Here is a 27,624-nt window from a genome sequence, read left to right on the forward strand (position 1 = left end):
AGTGTTACGCCCAACATCTTCTGCTGTGTAACGGGCTCCCATGCTCAGCGGTACCTTTCACAGGGATGCAAACTCGTCACTTTTCCGTGATATTTGCCTTTTTATCTCAGAATAAAGGTCATCCACGTGAGTCATGTAGATCTGACAAAAAGTGCGTAGATAACTCATCGAGTTATAACGTTGAGGCCCCAACAGATCTTCTCCCTGTGAGATCACCTCTGCGTCCTACAAATAGAATACCAGGGTTTAGATCGTGATGTCAGATATGTCATATCAGAACGAGTGCTTCATCCAACATCACGTGTGACAGCTGTGAGCAGCCAGCTGCGTCCCACTAACCAGCCGTTAGCCTGCTCAGCGGCCTCTCTCCATCTGTTTTTTCTGCACATCTCTATCACTTTTAAAATTCAATTTAGCCGTGATGGCGAGCTGGCGTGTGCAGATAGTGATGTGGTTTCTGTTACATTTGTTAAATAATTTGAGCTGCTCGCAAGGGAAGTGGATACATATTATTATTGTATTATGATACTTGGTCTGGTAGCACATCCTTAGTAAAGTGTTGGTGTGGTGACAACCCCACTCTGAAAATAGGCACATTTTCTTGCAGTTTACGTAGTATTTTTTTGTGCGTTTCTGTGCGAAGAATTTCTGTCACCTTTTTAGGCCCTCAACAGTTTACATCCCCGCTTTCACAATAGAGAACATACACTGAGTGTACAAAACATTAGACACCTGCTTTTTCCATGACAGACTGACCAGGTGAATCCAGTTGAAAGCTATGAGCCCTTATGGATGTTACCTTCAATCAGTGTAGATGAAGGAGAGGAGACAAGTTAACCTCTCTTGGGTAGGGGGCAGTATTTTCACCTCTGGATGAAAAGCATGCCCAAAGTAAACTGCCTGTTACTCAGGCCCAGAAGCTAGGGTATGCATGTAATTGGTAGATTTGGATAGAAAACACTCTAACGTTTCTAAAACTGTTAAAATAATGTCTGTGAGTATAGCAGAACTGATATGGCAGGCGAAACCCCGAGGACAAACCATCCTCTGACTATCCGTGAGACTTACTCCCCATCCTCCCTCAAGATAGGGAGACCCTGGGAAGTACTCTCAGTGGCCCCAGCCAAGGTCGGCACCGAATCTTGCTCAGACAATCTGTTTTTAAGATACTATAATAGACATAAACTACATACACGGATATATAATTCTACTGACTAAAACCACACACATCATTAGAATAATCTCATGATTCTAGTCAATTTCATACAGTCATATGGTTTCAGGGTGGAATATTCTAATTGTTCCTATGAACATATAAATCCCATTATCACACATATATTTTCTAGAATGTTAAATATTTGAATTTGGTATTTTTGAATTTCACGCTCTGCGGATTTCACTGGATGTTGGTCAGGTGGGCCACTACCGTCCCACAACCGATACTATGAAAGCTTAACCAACTTTATTCTTCCCAGAGGGTCAGTACAGATCATTCAGACAAAACATGTTTCCACCAACACAAGTATATATACTCCAATTTAGATGCACTCCACCTTCTCTCCAACCCTTACATCTTTTATGGTTCGACAGGAAGGTGAAGTGATGGGGTAATAAACCGTTCCTTCTCCCTTAAGGTGACCGGACCTCAACCCCCTTGATGCCTAATCCAAAAGCTCTCCACCGATAGAAATCATGTGATTGCCTCCCCTCTACTCAGCACATTCCAAAGCCATCTGGCTCCTACAGATAACCATTAACTGCTGATATAAACACCAGTCTGTTTCACTCCTCAGATACTATAGTATTACTTCTGATGTATCATGTCTCTAACAATAACAATGTTCCAAGTTTAAGAAGTCAGAACCCAGAATCTAACAGTATCAAGAATGGTCCACCACCCAAAGGATATCCAGCCAACTTGACACAACTGTGGGAAGCATTGGTGTCAACATGGGCCAGCATCCCTGTGGAACGCTTTAAACACCTTGTAAAGTCCATGCCCCAACAAATTGTCTCTAGCCTAAACGGTTACAAAAATATGACCCATAGTACCAGAGATGCCTTTTTTATTTGTATCAGGATTCGCGTGCATTTTATATATCACAAACCATGACGCGGGACGTTTTGAACAAACCCCGGGTTGCTCATTGATTTGACATCAAATAACGTTGTTCAGTCATGTTACCTAACAACCTGTTAACTTGACAGTAGGTTTGGGCAAATTTGATTGGTATACGAGGAAAGGAATTTGGGTCTGCTACTCATGAGATGTGCTTTAAATGTAGGCTTCATATAGACCTAATGTAAGCCTGAACTATATAAAAAAATATATTTCTGGTGCTCTTTAAATTCTGTTTGGTGCCTAATGTTTTAAGTTGGTCTCAGTGTGTGTATATGTGTGTTTGTGGGAGAGAGTGATGTTTGAGAGTGAGGGAGACAGTGAGTGTGTGTCAACTGAAGAGTAAAGAAGGTTTCATGCAGTGTCTTCTCCTTACTGACACAATGACATGCAGATCATTATGCGTCTATTTCACAGGAGGTTGGTGGCACCTTAATTGGGGAGGACAGGCTTGTGGTAATGGCTGGAGCGGAATTTGTGGAACGGTATCAAACACATGGTTTATATGTGTTTGATGCCATTCCATTTGTCTTGTTCCAGCCATTATTATGAGCCGTCCTCCCTTCAGCACCCTCCACTGATATATATTCCTTCCTCCCATTACTCCAGCCAAATCACAGGTAGGGCTTTGCAAATATCAGAAAATCAGCCATTCTATGCGGTATTCTATTAAGTTCATTATGTTGTATTGAGTACAAGTGTGGTTTTTGGAGAACATTTAGAAAAGCATCCAGGGGATGCTAGGCCACTGATACTGCTCGGTATCGTGATACTTCGCATGGTATTGTATCGTTTGTAAAATGTTGGTATTGTGACAAGCCTACACTGTATAGTGACACAAGTCAGAACATCCGGTGCAATGAGCCCAGTAGCATTAAAGAGCATTCAACAAATGACTCATCACATTAAGCACAGGAGTTTCCAATAGAGAACTAGTATGAAAGGTTGAATGAATTACGTGGGTGATTCTCAAGATAGTTATTTAATGTGATGCCCTGATGTCACTTTCTGCCTGAAGGAGTAGTAAAAATGCACGACTAGAGTTCTGCTTTCTTGCTTTGTCCTTTTGCTATCGGGGTTACCCAGAAACATACAGTTGAAGTCGGAAGTTTACATACACTTAGGTTGGAGTCATTAAAACTCATTTTTCAACCACTCCATACATTTCTTGTTAACAAAATATAGCTTTGGCAAGTCAGTTAGGACATATACTTTGTGCATGACACAAGTAATTTTTCCAACGATTGTTTAGAGACAGATTGTTTCACTAATAATTCACTATCACAATTCCAGTGGGTCAGAAGTTTATGTACACTAAGTTGACTGTGCCTTTTAAACAGCTCGGAAAATTCCAGAAAATTATGTCAGAAGCTTCTGATAGGCTAATTGACATCATTTGAGTCAATTGGAGGTGTACCTGTGGATGTATTTCAAGGCCTACCTTCAAACTCAGTGCATATTTGCTTGACATCATGGGAAAATCAAAAGAAATCAGCCAAGACCTCAGAAATGTCAGGTTCTTCCTTGGGAGCAATTTCCAAATGCCTGCAGGTACCACGTTCATCTGTACAAACTATAGTACGCAGCCGTCATACCGCTCAGGAAGGAGATGCGTTCTGTCTCCTAGAGATGAATGTACTTTGGTGCGATAAGTGCAAATCAATCCCAGAACAACAGCAAAGGACCATGTGACGATGCTGGAGGAAACAGGTACAAAAGTATCTATATCCACAGTAAAACGAGTCCTATATCGACATAACCTGAAAGGCCGCTCAGCAGGGAAGAAGCCACTGCTCCAAAACCGCCATGAAAAAAAGCCAGACTACGGTTTGCAACTGCACATGGGGACAAAGATTGTACTTTTTGGAGAATGTCCTCTGGTCTGATGAAATAAAAATATAACTGTTTGGCCATAATGACCATCGTTATGTTTGGAGGATAAAGGGGAGGCTTGCAAGCCGAAGAACACCATCCCAACCTTGAAGCACGGGGTGACAGCATCATGTTGTGGGGGTGCTTTGCTGCAGGAGGGACTGGTGCACTTCACAAAATAGATGGCATCATGAAGAATTGAAAATTATGTGAATATATTGAGGCAACATCTCAAGACATCAGTCAGGAAGATAAAGCTTGGTCGCAAATGGGTCTTCCAAATGGACAATGACCCCAAGCATACTTCCAAAGTTGTGGCAAAATGGCTTAAGGACGTCAAGGTATTGGAGTGGCCATCACAAAGCCCTGACCTCAATCCTAAAGAAAATTTGTGGGCGAAACTGAAAAGGTGTGTGAGCAAGGAGGCCTACAAACCTGACTCAGTTACACCAGCTCTGTCAGGAGGAATTGGCCAATATTCACCCAACTTATTGTGGGAAGCTATTTGGCTTAGCTGTATGTAAACTTCTGACTTCAACTGTATATAATTACAAAGTTTCCCATCTTGTGCTTTAGTAGTGGTTTTTTTTCTCCAGTTATGAAGAAGTTGACCTTTGATCTCAGGAACATGTTTCTCACATTTTTTGTTGTCTAGTTTCAGTTAGTTTTCCTTTGAATTTACGCCATAGGAGAGGCATGTATGGGGAGTGAGTAGCTCTGTTTAGGACGCATGGGGAGTGAGTCGATTTTTTTTTTTTTTAACAGACAAATCTGTTTGTATATATAGAAGCCAGAAAACAGAGTTTAAATTAAGCCCATAAAATCGATAGATCAATATATCCCCAAGTACCTGGGAGAGAGTGAGTGGTAATCTATGTACAGTGGGGCAAAAAAGTATTTAGTCAGCCACCAATTGTGCAAGTTCTCCCACTTAAAAAGATGAGAGAGGCCTGTAATTTTCATCATAGGTACACTTCAACTATGACAGACAAAATGAGGGGGAAACATCCAGAAAATCACATTGTAGGATTTTTAATGAATTTATTTGCAAATTATGGTGGAAAATAAGTATTTGGTCACCTACAAACAAGCAAGATTTCTGGCTCTCACAGACCTGTAACTTCTTCTTTAAGAGGCTCCTCTGTCCTCCACTCGTTACCTGTTTTAATTGCACCTGTTTGAACTTGTTATCAGTATAAAAGACACCTGTCTACAACCTCAAACATTCACACTCCGAACTCCACTATGGCCAAGACCAAAGAGCTGTCAAAGGACACCAGAAACAAAATTGTAGACCTGCACCAGACTGGGAAGACTGAATCTGCAATAGGTAAGCAGCTTGGTTTGAAGAAATCAACTATGGGAGCAATTATTAGGAAATGGAAGACATACAAGACCACTGATAATCTCCCTCGATCTGGGGCTCCACGCAAGATCTCACCCCGTGGGGTCAAAATGATCACAAGAACGGTGAGCAAAAATCCCAGAACCACACAGAGGGACCTAGTGAATGACCTGCAGAGAGCTGGGACCAAAGTAACAAAGCCTACCATCAGTAACACACTACGCCGCCAGGGACTCAAATCCTGCAGTGCCAGACGTGTCCCCCTGCTTAAGCCAGTACATGTCCAGGCCCGTCTGAAGTTTGCTAGAGAGCATTTGGATGATCCAGAAGAAGATTGGGAGAATGTCATATGGTCAGATGAAACCAAAATAGAACTTTTTGGTAAAAACTCAACTCATCGTGTTTGGAGGACAAAGAATGCTGAGTTGCATCCAAAGAATACCATACCTACTGTGAAGCATGGGGGTGGAAACATCATGCTTTGGGGCTGTTTTTCTGCAAAGGGACCAGGACGACTGATCCGTGTAAAGGAAAGAATGAATGGGGCCATGTATCGTGAGATTGAGTGAAAACCTCCTTCCATCAGCAAGGGCATTGAAGATGATACGTGGCTGGGTCTTTCAGCATGACAATGATCCCAAACACACCGCCCGGGCAACGAAGGAGTGGCTTCGTAAGAAGCATTTCAAGGTCCTGGAGTGGCCTAGCCAGTCTCCAGATCTCAACCCCATAGAAAATCTTTGGAGGGAGTTGAAAGTCAGTGTTGCCCAGCAACAGCCCCAAAACATCACTGCTCTAGAGGAGATCTGCATGGAGGAATGGGCCAAAATACCAGCAACAGTGTGTGAAGACTTACAGAAAACGTTTGACCTCTGTCATTGCCAACAAAGGGTATATAACAAGGTATTGAGAAACTTTTGTTATTGACCAAATACTTTTTTTCCACCCTAATTTGTAAATAAATTAATTAAAAAATCCTACAATGTGATTTTCTGGATTCTTTTTTTTTCTTCATTTTGTCAGTCATAGTTGAAGTGTACCTATGATGAAAATTACCGGCCTCATCTTTTTAAGTGGGAGAACTTGCACAATTGGTGGCTGACTAAATACTTTTTTGCCCCACTGTATAACAACAAACCAATCGGTTGTTAAAGCGATGTGACGACTCAACCATGACTTCCCTCAGAGGAAAAGACAAGGAACAACTTGGAGATGCAGAGGAGAGTAATGAACATTTAAGGGATATCCAGGAAAGCGTAGCTAAAAGGCTCTTGATGCTCACCAAACAAACAATTTGTGGTGAAAAGGGTAGATTTGCTCAAAGGTAGTAAGTAGTCTTATCGTGCCAGACACGCACCAACAAGGCATGTATATGGGCGAACAAGACGACAAAATTAGCCTTTTGGAAACACAGCTGCGAACTTTGGACGATGAATTGGACCAAACAAGAAAATACTGTAGAACAAGATGAAACATCAGAATATTGTCCTTACCGGAAGACAACGAAAAAGAAGCCCTTTCCAGCTACATGGTCAAACTGATTTCAGAGAAACTTGATGTGGGTATATCACCAGAAGATCTGGAACGGTTCCATTGGATCGGCGTGAAATAGAAGAAAGCTAAATCCCCTTGCATGGTAATCTTCAAGTTGTGGAACTATCGGTCCAAAGTCAATGGAAATTCTGAAGGCACAGGGGTGTAAAGAAATTCAAATCCATGGCCAATCCATTATATTCATCCAGACCTGTCTGCTAGGCTGTGAAAAAAACCCGCTACGAATTCATTCCGATCAGATGGTCACTGGAGAAAAGTGAAATCAAAACTTATCTACGATTCTTGGCAATGCTGTGGGTTTGGAAGGGAAAGTAAACAATGGAATTCACAAGTGCAGATGAGGCCCTGGACACAAAGGAAGAATCCCTTCCTGTTGAAGGAGAGATCTCTTATCTGAGGAAAGGAAGAAGCGGGAAAAGGTGATCAACACTCTAGGCTACATACAGGGATGTCTAGGACCAGCACATTGTAAATTGAGGCATTATTATCCCCCCCCCCCCCCCCCCCCCCCCCCAATATAATCTATACACTACCTTCCCCAAGTAATTATTCTTCATTATGAAGTAATGATAGAAGTAACCGATGCCAATGGGCTGAACAGACATTGAAAAGACAATTCAAAGGGGTAAATGTATGCACAATGCATGTACAGTGCCTTCAGAAATAATTCACACCCCTTGACTTTCTACATTTTGTTGTTACAAAGTGGGATTACAATGGATTATTTGTAGTTATTTTTTATTATAAAAAAAGAACATCTTGATAATAACCTTATCTATGTATTCAACCCCCTTAGTCAATACATGTTATAATATCCTTCTGGCAGTGATTACAGCTGTGAGTCTTTCTGAGTAAATATCTAAGAGCTTTGTACACCTGGATTGTACAATATTTGCACATTCTTTAAAAAATTCTTCATGCTCTGTCAAGTTGGTTGTTGATCACTGCTAGACAGCTATTTTAAAGTCTTGCATAGATTTCAAGCAGATTTAAGTCCAAACTAAAAAGGCCACTCAAACATTCAACTTGGTAAGCAAGTCCAGTGTATATTTCGCCTTGTGTTTTAGGTTCTTGTCCTGCGGAAAGATGAATTTGTCTCCCAATATCTGTTGGAATGCAGACCTGAACCAGGTTTTCCTCTTGGGTTTTGCCTGTGCTTAGCTCTATTCCATTTATTTGTATTTTTATCCCTAGTCCTTGCAGATGACAAGCATACCCATAACATGATGCAGCCACCACCATGCTTGAAAATATGAAACGTGGTACTCCGTGATGTGTTGGATTTGCCTCAAACATAATGATTGGCATTCATCAACGGTGGAAAAAGTACTCAATTGTTATACTTGAGTAAAAGTAAAGATACCTTTTTAATAGAAGATGACTCAAGTGACAGTCAGTAAAATACTAATTGAGTAATAGTCTAAAATGATTTGGTTTTAAATATGATTAAGTATCAAAAGTAAAAGTATAAATCATTGCAAATTCCTTAAGCAAACCAGACAGCACAATTTTCTTGTTGACATTTTTTTTTATTTACAGCTAGCCAGGGGCACACTCTCCCCCTCAGATATAATTTACAAACAAAGGATTTGTGTTTAGTGAGTCCATCAGAGACAGTAGGGATGACCAGGGATGTTCTCTTGAGAAGTGTGTGAATTGGATCATTTTTCTGTCCTGCTTAGCTTTCAAAATGTAGCGAGTACTTTCGGGTGTCAGGGAAAATGTAGCGAGTAAAAAGTATAACTTCTTTAGGAATGTAATGAAGTATAAGTTGTCAAATATAAATAGTGAAATACAGATACTGAAAAAAAATACTTTAAATACTTTAAAGTACTCCTTAAGTACTTTATACCACTGGTATTCAGGACATAAAGTTAATTTCTTATTCAAATTCTTTGAAGTTTTACCTTATGCCTTACTGCAAACAGGATGCATGTTTTGGAGGATTTTTAGTATATTCAACAGGCTTCCTACTTTTCACTCTGTCAATTAGTATTGTGGAGTAACTCCAATGTTGATCCATCCTCAGTTTTCTCCTATCACAGCCATTACACTCAAGCTGTTTTTAAAAAAAGTCACACTTGGCATCATGTTGAAATTCCTGAGAGGTTTCCTTCCTCTCTGGCAACTTTGTAGTGACTGGGTGTATTGATACACCATCCAAACTGTAATTATTAACTTCACCATGCTCAAAGGGATATTCAATTTCTGCTTTTTTTTAAACCCATCTAGCAATAGGTGTCATTTGCAAGGCATTGGAAAACCTCCCTGGTCTTTGTGGTTGATTCTGTGTTTGAAATTCACTGCTCAACTGAGGGACCTTACAGATAAGTGTGTGTGGTCAGAGATGAGAATTGATTATGTGTGGTACAGAGATGAGATTGTTGTCCCACACTTCAATGGCTGTGCGAAGCTGCTGGATATTGGCGGGAACTGGAATGCGCTGATGTACACGGCGATCTAGAGCATACAATACATATTTAATGGGTCTGGTAAGTATGCAGGCCATGGAAGAACTGGGACATGTTCAACTTCCAGGAATTGTGTACAGATCCTTGCGACATGGGGCTGTGCATTATCATGCTGAAATGTGATGGTGGCGTATGAGTGGCACGGCAATGGGCCTCAGGATCTTGTTACTCTGAAATCTTATTTTGATAGATTGTAGAATAATAGTGAAGATGTCAAAACTATGAACTAACACATGGAATCATGTAGTAAACAAACACATATATTTTATATTTGAGATTCTTCAAAGTAGCATCCTTTGTCTTGACACCCTTTGTCTTTCACATCCATTTTGTATTCATGTGTCCTAGTTTTGTTAGAACCAATTTATTGATTTGATTATGATAGGCTATAGGTGAGGCCCTATTGGTCTCGTGCATGCGGTGCGTACATGTTTCACGCAAAGAGAACAAGGGTCTAGGGAATATTTTTCCTAAACAAATGTAGGTATTTCAGTAACAGAACTTTTCAGTTTAAGAAACAAGTAAGAAATGAAATCGCTGTTATTATGTTGCAGCATTGGCGCGGACAGTGCAATAAACACTTGCTGCTTGCTGCACCAGGGAGGAGAGACTTGCTGTCATTTATTATAAATGTTTTTACTCAGTGTGGCCAATGGGCTCCCTCGTGAGTAATTTGTCTAAATTATTTAATCAAACATTGAGCTTAAATCATCAGACAATCTTGGTGCATATAGTTGATTTTATTCAAATGCATAGGGTGTGTCTATGAGGGGAAAACATTTAAATTGTGATTTGTCTAAGGAACAGACGCCTCTGTTTGGGACAGCCCAAATCTGAAGTTTATCACATGCTGTTACCTCTCATGCTTTGATGTAGTGCCAAGGAATGGTTATTATGGTTGTTCTCCACTCTCCTCCCCTCCAGGTGACCTGTATGAGATTCTGTCCAGCCTGCCAGAGAGTGTGGCGTATTCCTGCCGGCCCTGCAGCCAGTCCCAGCCCAGCCCCTGGAGAGAGCTGCTCCACATGGAGCTGAGGGCCGGGGTAGAGAAGGTGCTGGCCTGCCTGCTCACCTCCACTCTCACCCAGCACCTCATTGCCTGCTCACAGGTGAGAGGTACCAGGCCGTACAATCTTTCTTACCACAGGATGCTAAATGAGTCAGGATGCGCAGGCTGAAAATAGCAACACGCTTTTTAACACCTATCATGACTTGTAGTCATGTTTTGATGTGGCTTTTCTGAAGAAATAATTCCAAAGAACAAGTGCAACGACTCTCCACTTTAAAAAAATAAGTTTATTAGCTGATATCAGATGTACATTTGCAGACAGATCTGCTAGGAATATTTGCCTGTTCCTCTTGAACTGTTGCACATAAGTGCTTGTGTGGCTATATGTTCAGTGTTTTTTCTCTGTAGCGTACTAAATGTGTCCTTATTCCCCTCATGTAGTGTGTGACCCAGGTTGTCTCTGACAGTGGAGTGGAGGGCCTGCCAGCCTGTGACCTCCGTGCTGTGGGCAAGAAGTTTGACAAAGGCCTCTACACCACCCTGGTCAGCGTCTGTCTATATAGCATCTGAATTGGCAGGACAGGATCTCAAAGATTTCAAAGGAAGATGAGTGAGTAGTGTCAGCTAAATAACTATGTTTGTATATTTCCATGTCTATTTATGTTGTAGAAATCATTCCATGAAGATGTGGTGCAAGTGGTGCGGAGGCGTCTGGACCAGGAGGAGTCTCTCCCGGAGGATGAAAGGCCCACAGCCGTGGCCCGCTCCTACTACTTGAAGGTAATGCTGAGTACTCAGACAGCAACACTCTGGGAGGAAACTAATCTGAAGTATTTACTTGATCGTGTTGCTGCAAGCACAGTACTTTCAGTATGACAGAAAAACAGTTGGTTGAACGATGTCTTCTGCAATGTTATCGCGTTTGTCCTGTACTTTAGCTACACAGCTTTTTTGTTAAAAGGCACACACACGTGATAATAAACGGATAAACAAATGTTTCATAAAGTTAGACAACACAGACCCTTGAATACCCTCATCCTAACACAATGCATGGTCTGTACTCAGTCAGTGACATCAGTCCTCAGAAAATGTCTTGTGGTGTCTTAAGTTGTTCCATATGGCTGTCTAGTCAGCAGAACGGTATGTAATTGGAAATGAGTTATGGGGCGCTATGATTCTGGTGGCCATGACTCCCCTGGTGGTCATAGGTTCACTTGGTTCAAACTAAAGTCATAGAAGATGGTTGAATCCAAGACCATTTGTAATGTTTATTGGAAAGAAAAAAGCGGTACATGTTTTAAAATGGCCAACAGAGGAGTATAGATTCACCCTCTCCTCACTGTTTTCTCTGTAGCTTCTGGAGGAGGTATTCAACTGGTTCAACAGCCAGGACCCCAAAGTGTGGGACCCCCGATCCAAAGACCTGCCTATGTGAGTAGCAATCTGCTCCTCGTATCTCCTAGTTCAGGGTATATCAACTGGTGGCCCACAGTGATTTAATTTCCCGTGCATAAAAGAGAAATAAGTGGTTTTATACAAATGTAAGTTTTGAAATGGCTGTTTTAGTCAAATTATTATCTGTTTGGGGATCTTGCGATCATTTTGCAGTCCTACAAATGATGTGTAATTGTGTTCCGGCCCCCTGACCATCTTCTCAAGAGAAAATCGACCCGCTGCTGAATCTAGTTGATGATCCCTGTCCTTGACTGTTAAACCTGGTTTTTGTTATGCTTGTGAACTCGGCGTACGATTAACCAAGGCTCTTAGAAGGTTATCTGTCTGGGAGTTATTTCTCAGACATTGGGATTTGGGGATTTACCACATAGGTTGAAGAAGTTGCCATGTTTTAAGTCATCAGATATTGACTCGTGAACATTTCTATGAAATTCCAGTTTAACTTTGGGTTTGAACATATTGCTTCACTACTGCCCTGCGGGAATTTATGTATTTTCCCATGAAGCAGCATAAGCCTACATTCAGTGGAGCAACTGATTTATGTTTTCTGGTTTGCCACACATTTGTATGACACCCCTGTTGTTCACATCCTGATAGGAAATGATGAGTTGATTGAATTGTACTATACTGTCAACAACAACCTTAAAGTGGGGGGACAGACATTCAAATCCAATGTGACAGGAAGTTACAGAAGTTAGTCTTGCAATTATTTTCTTCTTCTGGATGTTAAAACCAGGACTGGCCCCTTCTCTCACACATTCCCAGTTCACATCTTTCCTTCCCTGCGACTGAGGACACAGAGTAGTGACTTCATTTAGCTCATTGTAGGGTGATTCACAGAGTGGTAAAGGTAGAGTGGTACGCTCAGGTCCTGACCTGCCTGTCACCTTATCTTCTGGGGGGTAAGATTTATTAATAAACATGAATTATTTGTTAATGTAAATGAGTGTAATCATAATCAGCTAGATGTGAGCCACTGTCTCAGTTGTATACTCTTCAAGTCAAATTCTAACTTGAGTGTAACTGTGTGCATGTAACTCAGATGTTTGCCCAAACCATCCAAATTTGAGTTACGTGCTGGTAACTCAAGTTGGAATCTGGCACAGCATGACTCTAACACAACTTGACTAACTCTTTTTTTCATCTCCTCACCCCTCCATTTCTCCATCCATTACCTTTCTAGTGGGATGCTGTCCCATGCGGTTCAGCCCCCCACCACTGAGCATGTGTACGCTCAGTGGCGTGAGAGGGAGGAGTTAAGGTCCAGGACCCCTCTGGGGACCCTGCAGACAGAGAACGTACTACGCCTGGAGGTGAAACAAGAAGAGGTGCCTCACCCCACAACCCCACTGACCACAGAGCCAACCAGGGGCCTCCACTTCAGGAAAAACAGGGCTTTCAGACTTAATAAACTTAAAGGTAATTTACACAACTGAGGGGAGGAAAAACAATGAGAAAGCAAATATTGCATAGACCAATTTCCTAAGGGGATTGTTGTGGTTTTGGTATGATGTCTGTCCTTTGTCCCTCAGGGAAAAGGGGAAGAGCCGGACGGCAATCCATGTCTGAGGGATGGCCATCCAAGTCTGAGGGACGGTTGTCCAACGCTGACCTAGACACAGGGTGGTCCAAGGACGACGGGAGGCAATGCTCACTGTGCCAAAAGTATGGAGATGCCAAGTCCAATGTGAGTAAGACTGAATGAAACTAGGTTTCAGAACACTTCTGAGAAGCCCTTGTCAAAAGTGACTTAAGCTGTAGTGACACCCCATCCCGTGAACGGGACCGTTGTCATCATCTGACACTAATTAGCATAGCGCAACGGACATAAATCTTCCTAGAAAATCTTCCTATTCATGAAAATCGCAAGTGAAATATATTGGAACACAGCTTAGCCTTTTGTTAATCACCCTGTCATCTCAGATTTTCAAAATATGCTTTACAGCCAACGCTAGACAAGCATTTGTGTAAGTTTATCATAGCCTAGCATAGCATTATGCCTTGCTAGCAGCAGGCAGCTTGGTCACGGAAATCAGAAAAGCAATCAAATTAAATCGTTTACCTTTGATGAACTTCGGATGTTTTCACTCACGAGACTCCCAGGTAGACAGCCAAAGTTCATTTTTTTCCCAAAATATTATTTTTGTAGGCGCAATAGCCTCGTTTGTTCTTCATGTTTGGCTGAGAAATCGCCCAGAAATTGCGGTCACCACAACGCCGAAAAATATTCCAAATTAGCTCCGTAATATCGACAGAAACATGGCAAACGTTCTTTAGAATCCATCCTCAAGGTGTTTTTCTAATATCTATTCGATAATATATCCGTCGGGACAATTTGTTTTTCACTAGGACCGATTGGAATAATGGCTACCTCTGTATTTTACGCGAGAATCTCTCTCTGGGCCACCATGTGACCACTTACGCAATGTGGCCGCCTACGGCTATTCTTCAACAGAAATGTGTAAAACTACGTCACAATGCTGTAGACACCTTGGGGAATACGTAGAAAGCGTAAGCTCGTTGATGGTACATTCACAGCTGAATAGGGAGTCATTGGAACGCAGCGCTTTCAAAACCTGGGGCACTTCCGGATTGGATTTTTCTCAGGCTTTCGCCTGCAACATCAGTTCTGTTATACTCACAGACAATATATTTACAGTTTTGGAAACGTTAGAGTGTTTTCTATCCAAAGCTGTTAATTATATGCATATTCTAGCATCTTTTCCTGACAAAATATCCTGTTTAAAACGGGAATGTTTTTTTTCCAAAAATGAAAATACTGCCCCCTAACACCAAGAGGTAAGGAATCACAGCATGGTGGGAAGAAACACAAACCACACTGACTTCAGAGCACTAAGCCTTCATACCGTTGTTCAACTTAACCTTTCTGATCTCCCCATCCCGGATCCGGGTTCGTGAATACAGACTCAAGCTCATTACCATAACGCAACGTTAACTATTCATGAAAATCGCAAATGAAATGAAATAAATATGCTAGCTCTCAAGCTTAGCCTTTTGTTAACAACACTGTCATCTCAGATTTTCAAAATATGCTTCTCAACCATTGCAAAACAAGCATTTGTGTAACAGTATTGATGGCTAACGTAGCATTTAGCATTAGCATTCAGCTGGCAACATTTACACAAAAAAACAGAAAAGCATTCAAAAAAATCATTTACCTTTGAAGAACTTCAGATGTTTTCAATGAGGAGACTCTCAGATAGCAAATGTTCAGTTTTTCCTGAAAGATTATTTGTTTAGGACAAATCGCTCCGTTTTCTGCGTCACGTTTAGCTATGAAAAAACCCCTGTATCCAGGATTGTGTAAATCTATCAGCAAGCTCATTAGCATAACACAACGTTAACTATTTATGAAAATCGCAAATGAAATGAAATAAATATGCCATCTCTCAAGCTTAGCCTTTTGTAAACAACACTGTCATCTCAGATTTTCAAAATATGCTTCTCAACCATAGGAAAACAATAATTTGTGTAAAAGTAGCTAGCTAGAGTTAGCATTTCGCGTTAGCATTTAGCGTTAGCATTAGCGTTAGCATCCAGCACGCAACATTAACAAAAACATAAAAGCCTTCAAATAAAATCATTTACCTTTGAAGAACTTCTGATGTTTTCAATGAGGATACTCTCAGTTAGATAGCAGATGCTCAGTTTTTCCAAAAAGATTCCTTGTGTATTAGAAATAGCTCCGTTTTATACATCACATTTGGCTACCAAAAAAAATCCATAAATTCAGTCCTCAAAACGCAAACTTTTTTCCAAATGAACTCCATAATATCGACTGAAAACATGGCAAACGTTGTTTAGAATCAATCATCAAGGTGTTTTTCACATATCTCTTCATTGATACATCGTTCTTGGACACATGCTTTCTCCCCTGAATCAAATGGTAAAGTGGAAGCAGCTGGCAATTGCGCACCGAATTCGACGCAGGACACCAGGCGGACACTTGGAAAATGTAGTCTCTTATGGTCAATCTTCCAATGATATGCCTACAAATACGTCACAATGCTGCTAAGACCTTGGGCGAACGACAGAAAGTGTAGGCTCATTCGTTGCGCAATCACAGCCATATAAGGAGAGAATGGAAAACAGAGCTTCAGAAATTCTGCTAATTCCTGGGTGATGCATCATCTTGGTTTCGCCTGTAGAATGAGTTCTGGGGCACTTACAGACAAAAGCTTTGCAGATTCTGAAACTTCAGAGTGTTTTCTTTCCAAAACTGTCAAGAATATGCATAGTCGAGCATCTTTTCGTGACAAAATATCGCGCTTAAAACGGGAACGTTTTTTATCCAAAAATGAAATAGCGCCCCTAGAGCTCTAAGAGGTTAACAGCCCTTGACTATCAGGAAATGAAGTAAACCAAATCCACACAGTAGGTAACCCACCAGTTCTGTATTTCTAACCTCATCCGCGTGTTCCTCAGGAGGCGGGCAGGCTGCTGTACCTGGGCCAGAACGAATGGGCTCACATCAACTGCTCCATGTGGTCTGCCGAGGTGTTCGAGGAGGACAATGGTTCTCTGATGCACGTGCACAGTGCTGTTGCTAGGGGGCGCTTCATGGTGAGGCTTCACTTTATTTGGGCAGTGACGTTCTTGTTTTTCCAGCAGCTGTAGTTTGTGTATCTTTGTCCAACGTCCGTCTCTCTCAAACGCTATTCTCTCCTCCTGGACTGATCTAACCTGTCTGTGTATCTTGTTCTCTCAGCGCTGTGAGCGCTGTAACCATACAGGTGCCACAGTGGGCTGCTGTCTGACCTCCTGCCAGAGCAACTACCACTTCATGTGTGCCCGCTCCCGCAACTGTGTATTCCAGGACGACAAGAAGGTCTACTGCTACAAACACAGAGACCTCATCAGTGGCAAGGTAAAGTCCTGGGACTACTCAGTAGTGGGACTATGTTTTTTTCATGAGTTTCCTCACGCATTTGTACATTGTTCTTGTTCCATTGCAGATCATCACCGGCCAAGGGTTTGAGGTGAATCGGAGGATGTACGTGGACTTTGATGGGGTCAGTCTTCGCAGGAAGTTCTTGACCGGACTGGAGCCAGAAAACATCAATTTGATGATTGGTATGTTGTCTCGACACATTACATTGTTATTTTTTAGCTCCCTTGAGTACAGGTATCACAGTACAGTGGACACAGGACGGGTCATGGGTTTTGCTCATCTAATCATTGTTGTTTTCTGAATTCAGGCTCTTTGCAGATTGAAAAGCTAGGTATGCTGACTGAGCTGTCTGCAAAGCAAGGAAAACTTTTCCCAGTGGGTTACCGGTAAGTAGCAGCAATTCATAGTTAATAATGAATCAGAAATTGTCATGTTTAGATGTGTTTTTTTATGACTTCCTTCCTTTCAACTCCTCTCTGCAGGTGTTCTCGCTGGTACTGGAGCACGGTGAACCCACTGCGGCGATGCAAATACACGTGTACGATCCGTGAGGTCCGCCCTCCGGTCCCTGAGAAACCTGCTGAAGAGATGCCTGACAAAGGAGAGAATAGCACTATAGCACACAGCCCCTGCGCCCAGTCAGGTGAGAGTCCTGGTAATGCAACACTGCATCAAACCCTCACTGCTATGCTGAACAAAAATATAAGTGCAATGTGTAAAGTGTTGGTCCCATGTTTCATGAGATTAAATAAAATATCATAGCAATTTCTGTATGTTCAAAAGCCAATTTCGCTCAAATTTAGTGTACAAATTTGTTTACATCCCTATTAGTGAGCATTTCTCCTCTGCCAAGATAATCAATTCACCTGACAGGTGTGGCATATCAAGAAGCTGATTAAACAGCATGATCATTGCACAGGTGCACCTTGTGCTGGGGACAATAAAAGGCTACTCTAAAATGTGCAGTTTTATTACACAACACTACCACAGATGTCTCAAGTTTTGAGGGAGCGTGCAATTGGCATGCTGACTGCAGGAATGTCCACCAGACGTGTTGACAGTGAATTGAATGTTCAGTTCTCTACCATAAGCTGCCTCCAAAGTCGTTTTAGAGAATTTGGCAGTACGTCCAACCAACCTCACAACTGCAGATCACGTCTATGGCGTCGTGTGGGTGAGCGGTTTGCTGATGTCAACGTTGTGAACCGAGTGCCCCATCGTGTCGTGAGGGTATGGGCAGGCATAAACTACGGACATAGAACACAATTGCATTTGATTGATGGCAATTTGAATGCACAGATACCGTGACGCGATCCTGAGGCCCATTGTCATGCCATTCATCCGCCGCCATCACCTCATGTTTCGGCATGATAATGCACGACCCCATGTCGCAAGGATCTGTACACAATTCCTGGAAGCTGAAAATGTCCCATTTCTTCCATGGCCTGCATACTCTCCAGACATGTCACTCTTTGAGCATGTTTGTGATGCTCTGGATTGACGTACAACAGTGTGTTCCAGTTCCCGCCACCATCCAGCAACTTCGCGCAGCCGCAATCTATTTTAGCCACAATCAACAGCTTCATCAACTCTATACGAAAGGAGATGTTGCGCTTCATGAGGCTAAAATAGTGGTCCTACACGATACGGACTGGTTTTCTGATCCACGCCCCCACCTTTTTTTTTGTTAAGGTATCTGACCAGAATATGCATATCTGTATTCCCAGTCATGTGAAATCCATAGATTTAGGGCCTAATGGATTTATTTAAATTGCCTGATTTCCTTATGAACTGTCTCTCATTGAAATCTTTGAAATTGTTGAATGTTGAGTTTCTATTTTTGTTCCTTATAAAATAGTAGTGTGAATGTGTAACTGTTGGCTTTCTTACACTGCAAAGTGGATAATGGCAAAGACTTAACCGTGGCATAGTAAACACAGTTGTTGTTGTCACCTCTAGAATCTGATGCCCAAGAGGTTGACGTGGTACATTCCCGACCCACTACTCCCAGCTTCTCAGCTCCACTCCCTAAACCTGACCAAGGGGCAAGGCCCAAAATCAGGAGACCAGCTGGAGGACTGTTCCGGCCTCTGCCCTCCCCAGGTAACTGTTCCGTAGTTGGCTGATATTGTTTTGTAGAACACCTCTGGGTAAAAAAACAAAACAATTGCCAGGTTTGGATTGATTTATAGATATTACCCAGAAAGCATTGATTGATTGTGTGTCCGTTCAGTTGTCTTACTTCTATCTGTTTTTCCTCTGCAGGAGCTACAAAGTCCAAACCCCACCACATCCTGACCATCAGTGACCTGGAGGAGACACGCAGGCCCCGTCGCCACAGCCCCCACTCCCAAACCCGCAGGGACATGTCCTCCCCACCCCTAGGCTCTCCAACTGGTTCTGGACTAATCACTCTCCGCACTGGGGGCTCCATGCATCCCAAGGCCTCCGTGCCCACCTCTCCGCTGTTTCCCCTAGGGGCTACTGATATCCTGCTGACCTCTCCCTCTACCCGCCCTGTCAGAGGTCGAAGTGCTTCCTCTGCCCGATGCCCCGGGAACATGACTCACTCTACCTCAGGACTCTTTCCCCAGCCACCATGGGAAGACAGTGTGGGCAGCTTCCCTTCCCCTGGCCTGTCCCTCTCCCCCACCATCCAGCACTCTCCTAGACCCAGGCTGTCTTTCGACCTGAACCAGTCAGACTCAGTGGAGGTACCACACAACTTCCTGGCCTCCCCAGAACCGGAGGATAACCCTGCACCTAACAGCATCTCACCACTTAGGGGCTCTTTCACACAATTCCGCGAGGACTCTGACGTGGCCATGGGCTCCGAGTTGAAGACTGAGCTTGAGATTGAGGAGATGCTAGTGAATGAGGGAGTGGCCATGAACTGTGGTGCCCAGATAGACGTGGAGGGTGACGACAACCAAGAGGAGTTCTGGGAGCCAGAGGTTCGCAAGAGGAAGACACGTCCAGCCCTAACCCGCTCAGCTGCGTCTGCCAGGCAAGACTGGGGGAACACTTCCTCCGATGAGGACATGGAGCACTATTTTGACTTCTCGCGGACTGTGGTCAGTCGCACAGGCTCCAGGGACCCAACCCAGGCTCCTGCCTCTCCCTCTTCAAGATCTATCCCTCAACTGGATGGCGTGGACGATGGGACGGAGAGTGATGCCAGCGTGACAACCACGGACGGGGCTCAGAAACTGAAGAGCGCCAGTCAAGTTCAGAACCCAGCTCAAATGCATGTTCCGCCTGAAGTAGAAATGACGACAAATGGTCTAAGTGCAGACTCTGGAAGCCCTGTCTCAGATCAGTCGCCCCTTAGCAACCCTCTCAAATCTTCAACCAGAGTTGTCCTCCCCTCTACAAAACCTCCCCCAGCGTATATACCCCAGGATCCATCCAAAGCCTTTAATGCCGCACAACTGGCTGGGACTGACTTGGACAGTGTGACCCTTGCGCCAATTGAGATCTCACCAGAAGCTCCAAGACCAGCTGCAGTGGACCCATCCACAACAAACAGCCCTGCTGATGTGAATACTACTCCCCTGCAGTTATACACCTTCCCAACTCCTCTTGAACAACAAAACTCAATCCCCACCTTAGAAGCCCAGGAACCAGTGCCGCTTGCACCCCTTCTAGGAACTCTGCCGGACTTTGTCCATACTAAGGTGCCTGATACGGTCTACCCAGAGGATTTATTCCAAGATTCCGGTCTAGACTTCGCCCCTGAGGCTCCACTTGTTCTTGAAAGGTGTGATCCTCCCTCCCCCAGCACCTGTTTCACTGAACTGGTCCCTGTCCAGGTTGATGCTCCCATGGAAACCCATCAGCCTCAAGCTCCAAAAGACCTCTTCTTGGATTCTAACAGCGGCCACTTTGTATTGCCCACAGATGGATCTGCCATTTACATGAATCACTTGACCGAGAGTTCTGGAGATCTCTCGTTGAGCAGTAGTCAGGGCACCCTGTTGGAGCTTCTTCAACCCTCTTCTCTTATCTCCTCGGACTTCCCTAACCCCAGCATAGCACAGATGAACCCTTTACAAATGAGTCCCTCTGTGCAGTCCTCTTTGCCTTGCTTTAACCCTTCAAGGCCACCTCTCACTAGCATCTCACTACAACCCCTGACATCCTCCCAAGGGTCAACAGTCTTGCCACCCATGGAGACCTTTTGTACCAAATTATCAGCACCTATTCCAGGCAGTGCCCTTCCACATTTGTCATCTCAAATTGATCCCATTTTGTCTGCAACATCAAGTGTCAGTCTCCCAACTTATGGATCAGTCTCTCTGCCTATATTCTCCACACAATCCCAGGCCATGGTCTCCACAGCAATTACCATTGTATCCTCCTCTCCTTCTGTATGTTCTCTCTCCAATGCTCTATCCACCCAGTGTCACCCCATGCTCTCTTCACTTCAGCCCTCCTCTGCCCCTGTGATGATTAACGGATACAGCTCCACGTCTCTGCAGAAGGAAGCTGCCATGGGACACACCATCTCCATCAACTTCTCCACCCCCAGGCCGCCACTGGAGCCCCAACAGCCGCTGTTACCTCAGGGACTACCTGGCCACGCTATCCTTACTGTGAAGGAAGTGGGTGGTCCCAACGTGGACCCTACACCTCACGTTCTGCTGGTCAACCGCCTGGGCCAGATCTTTGTGAAGAACCCAGAGAGCAACACCTTCCAGCTGCCCAGTCAGAGTTCTCCCTCCTATAATTGTGTCACTCAGATAGCCAGCCTCCTTCAGAGCAATGCGCTGTCTGCCACCTTGGCAGCAGCTGGTACAATGTCCACCCCAGCTCCAGGGACAGCCATGCCAACCCATGTCCCTAGGATGGCCACGCCTGCGGTTCAGAACCCAGGTACCATCACTCAACTGCTCACTCACAACAGCAATGGGACAGTGGCAGCAGTCAAGAAACCCAGGAAGAATGCAAGCACATCTGCAGATGGAGCTATACCAGGGATGAAGAAACCCAGAAAGAAGAAAGAACCTTCCACAACTTCTGGGAGAAAAAAGTCTGACAAAGCTGCAGACCTGTTTGAGTTTGCTGGTCAGGACGGGAGTTCCTCCATGACCAAGACTGAGAGCGCCCAAGCCATCATCAACCAAGCCATGGCCAGTAACTACACCCCCAACCGGACCGGTCCGCGCATACTGAGTCCCTCCACATTCCGTAACAACCCTTCCCTGAAATCTGTGGTCCTGCCCCCAGGACTACTCATCGAACCCGAGCCCGCAGCCACCATACTGTCTGTTTCAACACCCCGCCCTCCTCGCGCCCATGTCCGTATGAAGAGGGTGTCCTCCCTTTCTGATCGCATTGGTGCCACAAAGAAGTCCAAGACAGACTTCCTAGAGCCAGAGCCCCCTAGTGCTAAGGAGGACCTGCCGACACCCAAAGACATCTTTGCTGCTGTCTCCAGCAGGGCTGGGGGTGTTCGCATTAAAACCCCAACGGTGAAAGGTGTGTTGGACCTGGACAAGCTAAAGGAGGAGCACTTGAGTGACACTGAATGCACAAGGTTAGTCTTTTGGAACTTATCAGGGCAGTGATCTTATGAAATGAGTAATGAGACAAAATGTACAAATATTATTTTCAATTAATAATACAAGAATAGTCATGCCTTTATGTTTGATAGCCAGTGAGTCTCATGTAGTGTTCCTTTTTTATTAAGTGGTTAACTTGCTACATCTGCAACTATGCTAAAGGTCAGAATCATATTGAAATAGATTTTTTTTCACTATTGCTACGTCACTCATGTTTCCAGTGTGGGCCTCTTTTCGTCAGTGTCGATAAGATCATGTCTGGCTATTTTTAACCTTATGCTAAACTCTTCCTCTCCCTACTAGTAACCTAATAGTATGATATGACAAATGGAACAGGGCATTTTACTCCTGAAATAGGACTGTCAATATGCTTTGTAGAGGTCAGTAACTATAGAAACCTTTTTGAAGTCATAACTGAGATTGGTAAATGAGTGGTGACGGTTATTATCACTGCATTTTTGCCCTAACCGAAGTGTGTATCTTATACAGTGAGTGATATACAGCCTGTATCCAGTCGATTTCAGTGTTTTCTCTTGTTGTATTCCTCACAGGCCAGGGCTTTGGGACCGCCTGTCGATACCTCGATTAGGGATGGACACAGGTAAACAACAGAACTGGGATGCAGTGGGCCGCAGTGCCCTGACTGACTGGAACAAATACTCCGGTACTTATGTGTAATAGTGCCGTATGAACAGTATGTCTGTATGATGACTGATGATACTTCTTATACCTGTACAATGTAAACAAGTGTGCCTGATTTGAAAATACCCTGTGGTATTTCCATCCTGTCAGGTGCTGTATCGTGCTCAGATGATGAGCTGCTGCCCTCAGACGATGAGTGTCCCCCCAGCCGAGATCAGCCCCACCTCCGTTTTGAGATCAAAAGCGATGACGGCTTCAGTGTGGAGGCAGACAGCGTAGAGGGTGAGGTTTCAGGGAGGAAAGGGCAAATGAATAGATTTCATGTGTCTTACCTGTAGTGTTCATTTACCCAGTACTCAAGGCAATGATTTCTGCACAAATACCCACTATTTCTACATACAGTTGAAGTCGGAAGTTTACATACACATAGGTTGGAGTCATTAAAACTTGTTTTTCAATCACTCCACAAATTTCTTGTTAACCTCACTAGGGTATGTGGGACGGTAGCGTCTCACCTCGTCAACAGCCAGTGAAACTGCATGGCGCCAAATTCAAAACAACAGAAATCCCCAAATTTAAATTCCTCAAACATACATTTATTTTACACCATTTTAAAGATACACTTGTTGTAAATCCAGCCATAGTGTCCAATTTCAAAAAGGCTTTACGACGAAAGCAAACCAAACGATTGTTAGGTCAGAGCCAAGTCACAGAAAAACACAGCCATTTTTCCAGCCAAAGAGAGGAGTCACAAAAAACAGAAATATTGATCAAATTAATCACTAACCTTTGATGACACTCATAGGACTTCATGTTACACAATACATGTATGTTTTGTTCGGTAAAGTTCATATTTATATCCAAAAATCTGAGTTTACATTGGCGCGTTATGTTCAGTAGTTCCAAAACATCCGGTGATTTTGCAGAGAGCCATATCAATTTACAGAAATAGTCATCATAAATGTTGATGAAAATACAAGTGTTATACATGGAATTTTAGATCTATTTCTCCTTAATGCAACCGCTGTGTCAGGTCTTTAAAAAACTTTACGGAAAAATCAAACCATGCAATAATCTGAGTACGGTGCTCAGACGACAAATCTACCCAAAGACATATCCGCCATGTTGGAGTCAACATTATAAATATTAACTTACCTTTGATCTTCATCAGAATGCACTCCCAGGAATCCCAGTTCCACAACACGTGTCTTTTGTTTGATAATTTCCATCATTTTTGTCCAAATTCCTCCTAGTTTTTCGCGCGTTCAGTACTCAATCTAAACTCACGTGCAAGTCCAGCGGACAGTACGGACAAAAAGTCCAAAAAGTTCCGTTACAGTCCGTAGAAACATGTCAAATGATGTATAGAATCAATCTTTAGGATGTTTTTATCATAAATCTTCAATAATGTTTCAACCGGAGAATTCCTTTGTCTGTAGAAAAGCAATGGAATGCAAGCTACCTCATGTGAATGCTCGTGATCAGCTCTTGGCTCTCTGGCAGACCTCTGACTCATTCCCCTCTCATTCGGCCCCACTTCACAGTAGAAGCATCAAACAAGGTTCTAAACATCTAGTGAAAGCCTTTGGAAGTTCAACATGACCCCATTTCCACTGTATCTTGGATAAGCAAAGAGTTGAAAACCTACAAACCTCAGATTAACAAACTACAGTTTTGGCAAGTCAGTTAGGACGTCTACTTTGTGCATGACACAAGTAATTTTCACAACAATTGTTTACTGCAGATTATTTCACTTATAATTCACTGTATCACAATTCCAGTGGGTCAGAAGTTTACATACACTAAGCTGACTGTGCCTTTTAAACAGCTTGGAAAATTCCAGAAAATGTCATGGCCTGAGAAGCTTCTGATAATTGGCTAATTGACAATTGGAGGTGTACCTGTGGATGGGCCTACCTTCACACTCAGTGCCTCTTTGCTTGAGATCATGGGAAAATCAAAAGCAATCAGCCAAGACCTTAAAAAAAACATTGTCGACCTCCAAAAGTCTGGTTCATCCTTGGGAGCAATTTCCAAACGCCTGAAGGTACCACGTTCATCTGTACAAACAATAGTATGTAAGTATAAACACCATGGGACCACTCAGCCATCATACCGCTCAGGAAAGAGACGCGTTCTGTCTCCTAGAGATGAACGTACTTTGGTGCAAATTAATCCCAGAGCAACAGCAAAGGACCTTGTGAAGATGCTGGAGGAAACTGGTACAAAAGTAACTATATCCACAGTAAAAACGAGTCCTATATCGACATAACCTGAAAGGCCACTCAGCAAGGAAGAAGCCACTGCTCCAAAACCGCCATAAAAAAGCCAGACTACGGTTTGCAACTGCACATGGGGACAAAGATTGTACTTTTTGGAAAAATGTCCTCTGGTCTGATGAAACAAAAATAGAACTAGCCATAGTGACCATCGTTATGTTTAGAGGAAAAGGGGGGAGGCTTGCAAGCCGAAGAACACCATCCCAACCGTGAAGCACGGGGTGGCAGCATCATGTTGTGGGGGTGCTTTGCTGCAGGAGGGACTGGTGCACTTCACAAAATAGATAGCATCATGAGGCAAGAAAATTAAGTAATATTTAAGCAACATCTCAAGACATCAGTCAGGAAGTTAAAGCTTGGTCGCAAATGGGTCTTCCAAATGGACAATGACCCCAGGCATACTTCCAAAGTTGTGGCAAAATGGCTTAAGGACAACAAAGTCAAGGTATTGGAGTGGCCATCACAAAGCCCTGACCTCAATCCTATAGAAAAATTGGGCAGAAATGAAAAAGTGTTTGTGAGCAAGGAGGCCTAAAAACCGGACTCAGTTACAGCAGCTCTGTCAGGAGGAATGGGTCAAAATTCACCCAACTTATTGTTGGAAGCTTGTGGAAGGCTACCCAAAACGTTTGACCCAAGATAGGCAATGCTACCAAATACTAATTGAATGTATGTAAGCTTCTGACCCACTGGGAATGTGATGAAATAAATAAAATATGAAATAAATCGTTACTATTATTCTGACATTTCACATTCTTAAAATAAAGTGGTGATCCTAACTGACAGGGACAGGATACTAGGATTAAATGTCAAGAATTGTGAAAAACTGAGTTGAAATGTATTTGGCTAAGGTGTATGGAAACTTCTGACTTCGACTGTATGATTTAACATACGATTATGACACATTCTTTCTCGTAATCAGCTAGCACAAAATGTTGGCTGTTTTCCATATGTTTTACATTTGTGTGTTATTGTGTGTTACTCACGTTTTACTCTTCTCTTCCTCTTCCCCCTCTTTTCCCTCCTCAGAGGCCTGGAGGGCAGTGATAGACTGTGTCCAGGAGGCGCGGGCGGGGGCCAGGCTTCGGCAGCTGTCCTTCTCTGGGATGACAGGTGCCCGTATGCTGGGCCTGCTCCACGACACAGTGGTCTTCCTGGTGGAGCAGCTCCAGGGGGCCCGCCGCTGCCATAGCCACGCCTTCCGCTTCTTTAAACAGATCAGCCAAGAGGAGGACCTGCCTGTCAACCCCTCTGGATGCGCCCGCTCTGAGGTCTACCTCAGGTCAGTGTCCCGGTGTCTGTTCACTACAGGGGCCCTGGAAGTTAAATATAGAAAATATAAGGGAAGTCATTATTTTGTCATGTAAATTGGTTCACCTCGGATGCCCACAGGCAATGTGTATTGGAAGAGATTTCTGAATGTTCTTCGCCTAGCATTCACCCCTCCAACCAGACATGCTTTATCTACTCATTTGCTGGATGCAGACTTCAAGTGAAGGTCATCTGAAGGTCATCATCTCTGATGGGTGGTTGAATGTTCGTGGGCAAGGAATAATTAACTACATCATCTCCACCCCTCAACCAGTATTCTATAAGAGCACAGACACAAGGGACAGATGAGCTGAAGGCAGTCATCAATGACCTTGGACCACAGAAGGTATTTGCACTGGTGACTGACAATGCTGCGAACTTGAAGGCTGCTTGGTCTAAAGTGGAGGAGTCCTACCCTCACATTACACCTATTGGCTGTGCTGCTCATGCTTTGAATCTGCTCCTCAAGGACATCGTGGCACTGAAAACAATGGATACACTCTACAAGAGAGCCAAGGAAATGGCTAGGTCGTTGAACGGTCATCAAGTTATAGCAGCAATCTACGTCACCAAGAAAAGTGAGAAGAATAAGAGCACCACATTGAAGCTGCCCATCAACACCTGTTGGGGTGGTGTTGTCATCATGTTTGACAGTCTCCTGGAGGGGAAGGAGTCTCTCCTAGAAATGGCCATATCACAGTCTGCCGATATGGACATCCCCATCAAGAGGATCCTCCTGTAGGATGTATTTTGGGAGAGTGGGAAGCAGCCTGAAACTCCTGAAACCTATAGCAGTAGCCTTTGCACGGATTGAGGGAGACAATGCCATCCTGTCTGATGTTCAGACTCTGCTTGCAGATGAAAGAGAAGAAATCCGTACTGCCCTGCCCACTTCACTGTTGCTCCGAGCATAGGAAACTGCAGTTCTGAAATCCTGAAGCCCATACACGCCACAGCGTACATGTTGGACCCCAAGTATGCTGGCAAGAGCATCCTGTCTGGTGCAGATATCAACAAGGCCTATGGTGTCATCACTACCGTGTCCTCGCCACCTTGGCCTGGATGAGGGCAAGGTTCTTGGCAGTCTGGCG

General features: G+C 43.6%; 1 protein-coding gene and 1 long non-coding RNA gene across 5 annotated transcripts in view; one reads left to right on the forward strand and one right to left on the reverse strand.

Moving 5' to 3' along the window:
- LOC110538034 (histone-lysine N-methyltransferase 2A) overlaps nt 1-27,624 on the forward strand; it is a 61,287-nt gene that overhangs the window by 28,019 nt on the left and 5,644 nt on the right. For 3 of the 4 annotated variants that reach the window (XM_090192845.1, XM_021624580.3, XM_090192838.1), the window contains 16 exons: nt 10,286-10,470; nt 10,812-10,913; nt 11,040-11,150; nt 11,725-11,801; nt 13,009-13,244; nt 13,358-13,512; nt 16,272-16,409; nt 16,555-16,713; nt 16,802-16,919; nt 17,045-17,123; nt 17,220-17,380; nt 18,697-18,840; nt 19,003-22,276; nt 22,853-22,965; nt 23,094-23,225; nt 26,252-26,504. In XM_090192845.1, the coding sequence (XP_090048971.1) occupies nt 10,286-10,470; nt 10,812-10,913; nt 11,040-11,150; nt 11,725-11,801; nt 13,009-13,244; nt 13,358-13,512; nt 16,272-16,409; nt 16,555-16,713; nt 16,802-16,919; nt 17,045-17,123; nt 17,220-17,380; nt 18,697-18,840; nt 19,003-22,276; nt 22,853-22,965; nt 23,094-23,225; nt 26,252-26,504 (5,437 nt within the window). The remainder of the gene's footprint in view (nt 1-10,285; nt 10,471-10,811; nt 10,914-11,039; nt 11,151-11,724; nt 11,802-13,008; nt 13,245-13,357; nt 13,513-16,271; nt 16,410-16,554; nt 16,714-16,801; nt 16,920-17,044; nt 17,124-17,219; nt 17,381-18,696; nt 18,841-19,002; nt 22,277-22,852; nt 22,966-23,093; nt 23,226-26,251; nt 26,505-27,624) is intronic. The other variant, XM_090192842.1, reaches the window with a different exon arrangement.
- On the reverse strand, nt 105-15,568 carry LOC149984910 (uncharacterized). The gene is made up of 3 exons (XR_016485220.1): nt 15,435-15,568; nt 15,005-15,066; nt 105-225 (listed from the first exon to the last, which is right to left on the reverse strand). It is a non-coding gene; the product is annotated as an uncharacterized LOC149984910 (long non-coding RNA).

The sequence above is a fragment of the Oncorhynchus mykiss genome, chromosome 2 (genome assembly GCF_057628025.1).
Source record: "Oncorhynchus mykiss isolate SJ-2025 chromosome 2, ASM5762802v1, whole genome shotgun sequence".
In the NCBI taxonomy this organism is placed as follows: Eukaryota; Metazoa; Chordata; class Actinopteri; order Salmoniformes; family Salmonidae; genus Oncorhynchus; species Oncorhynchus mykiss.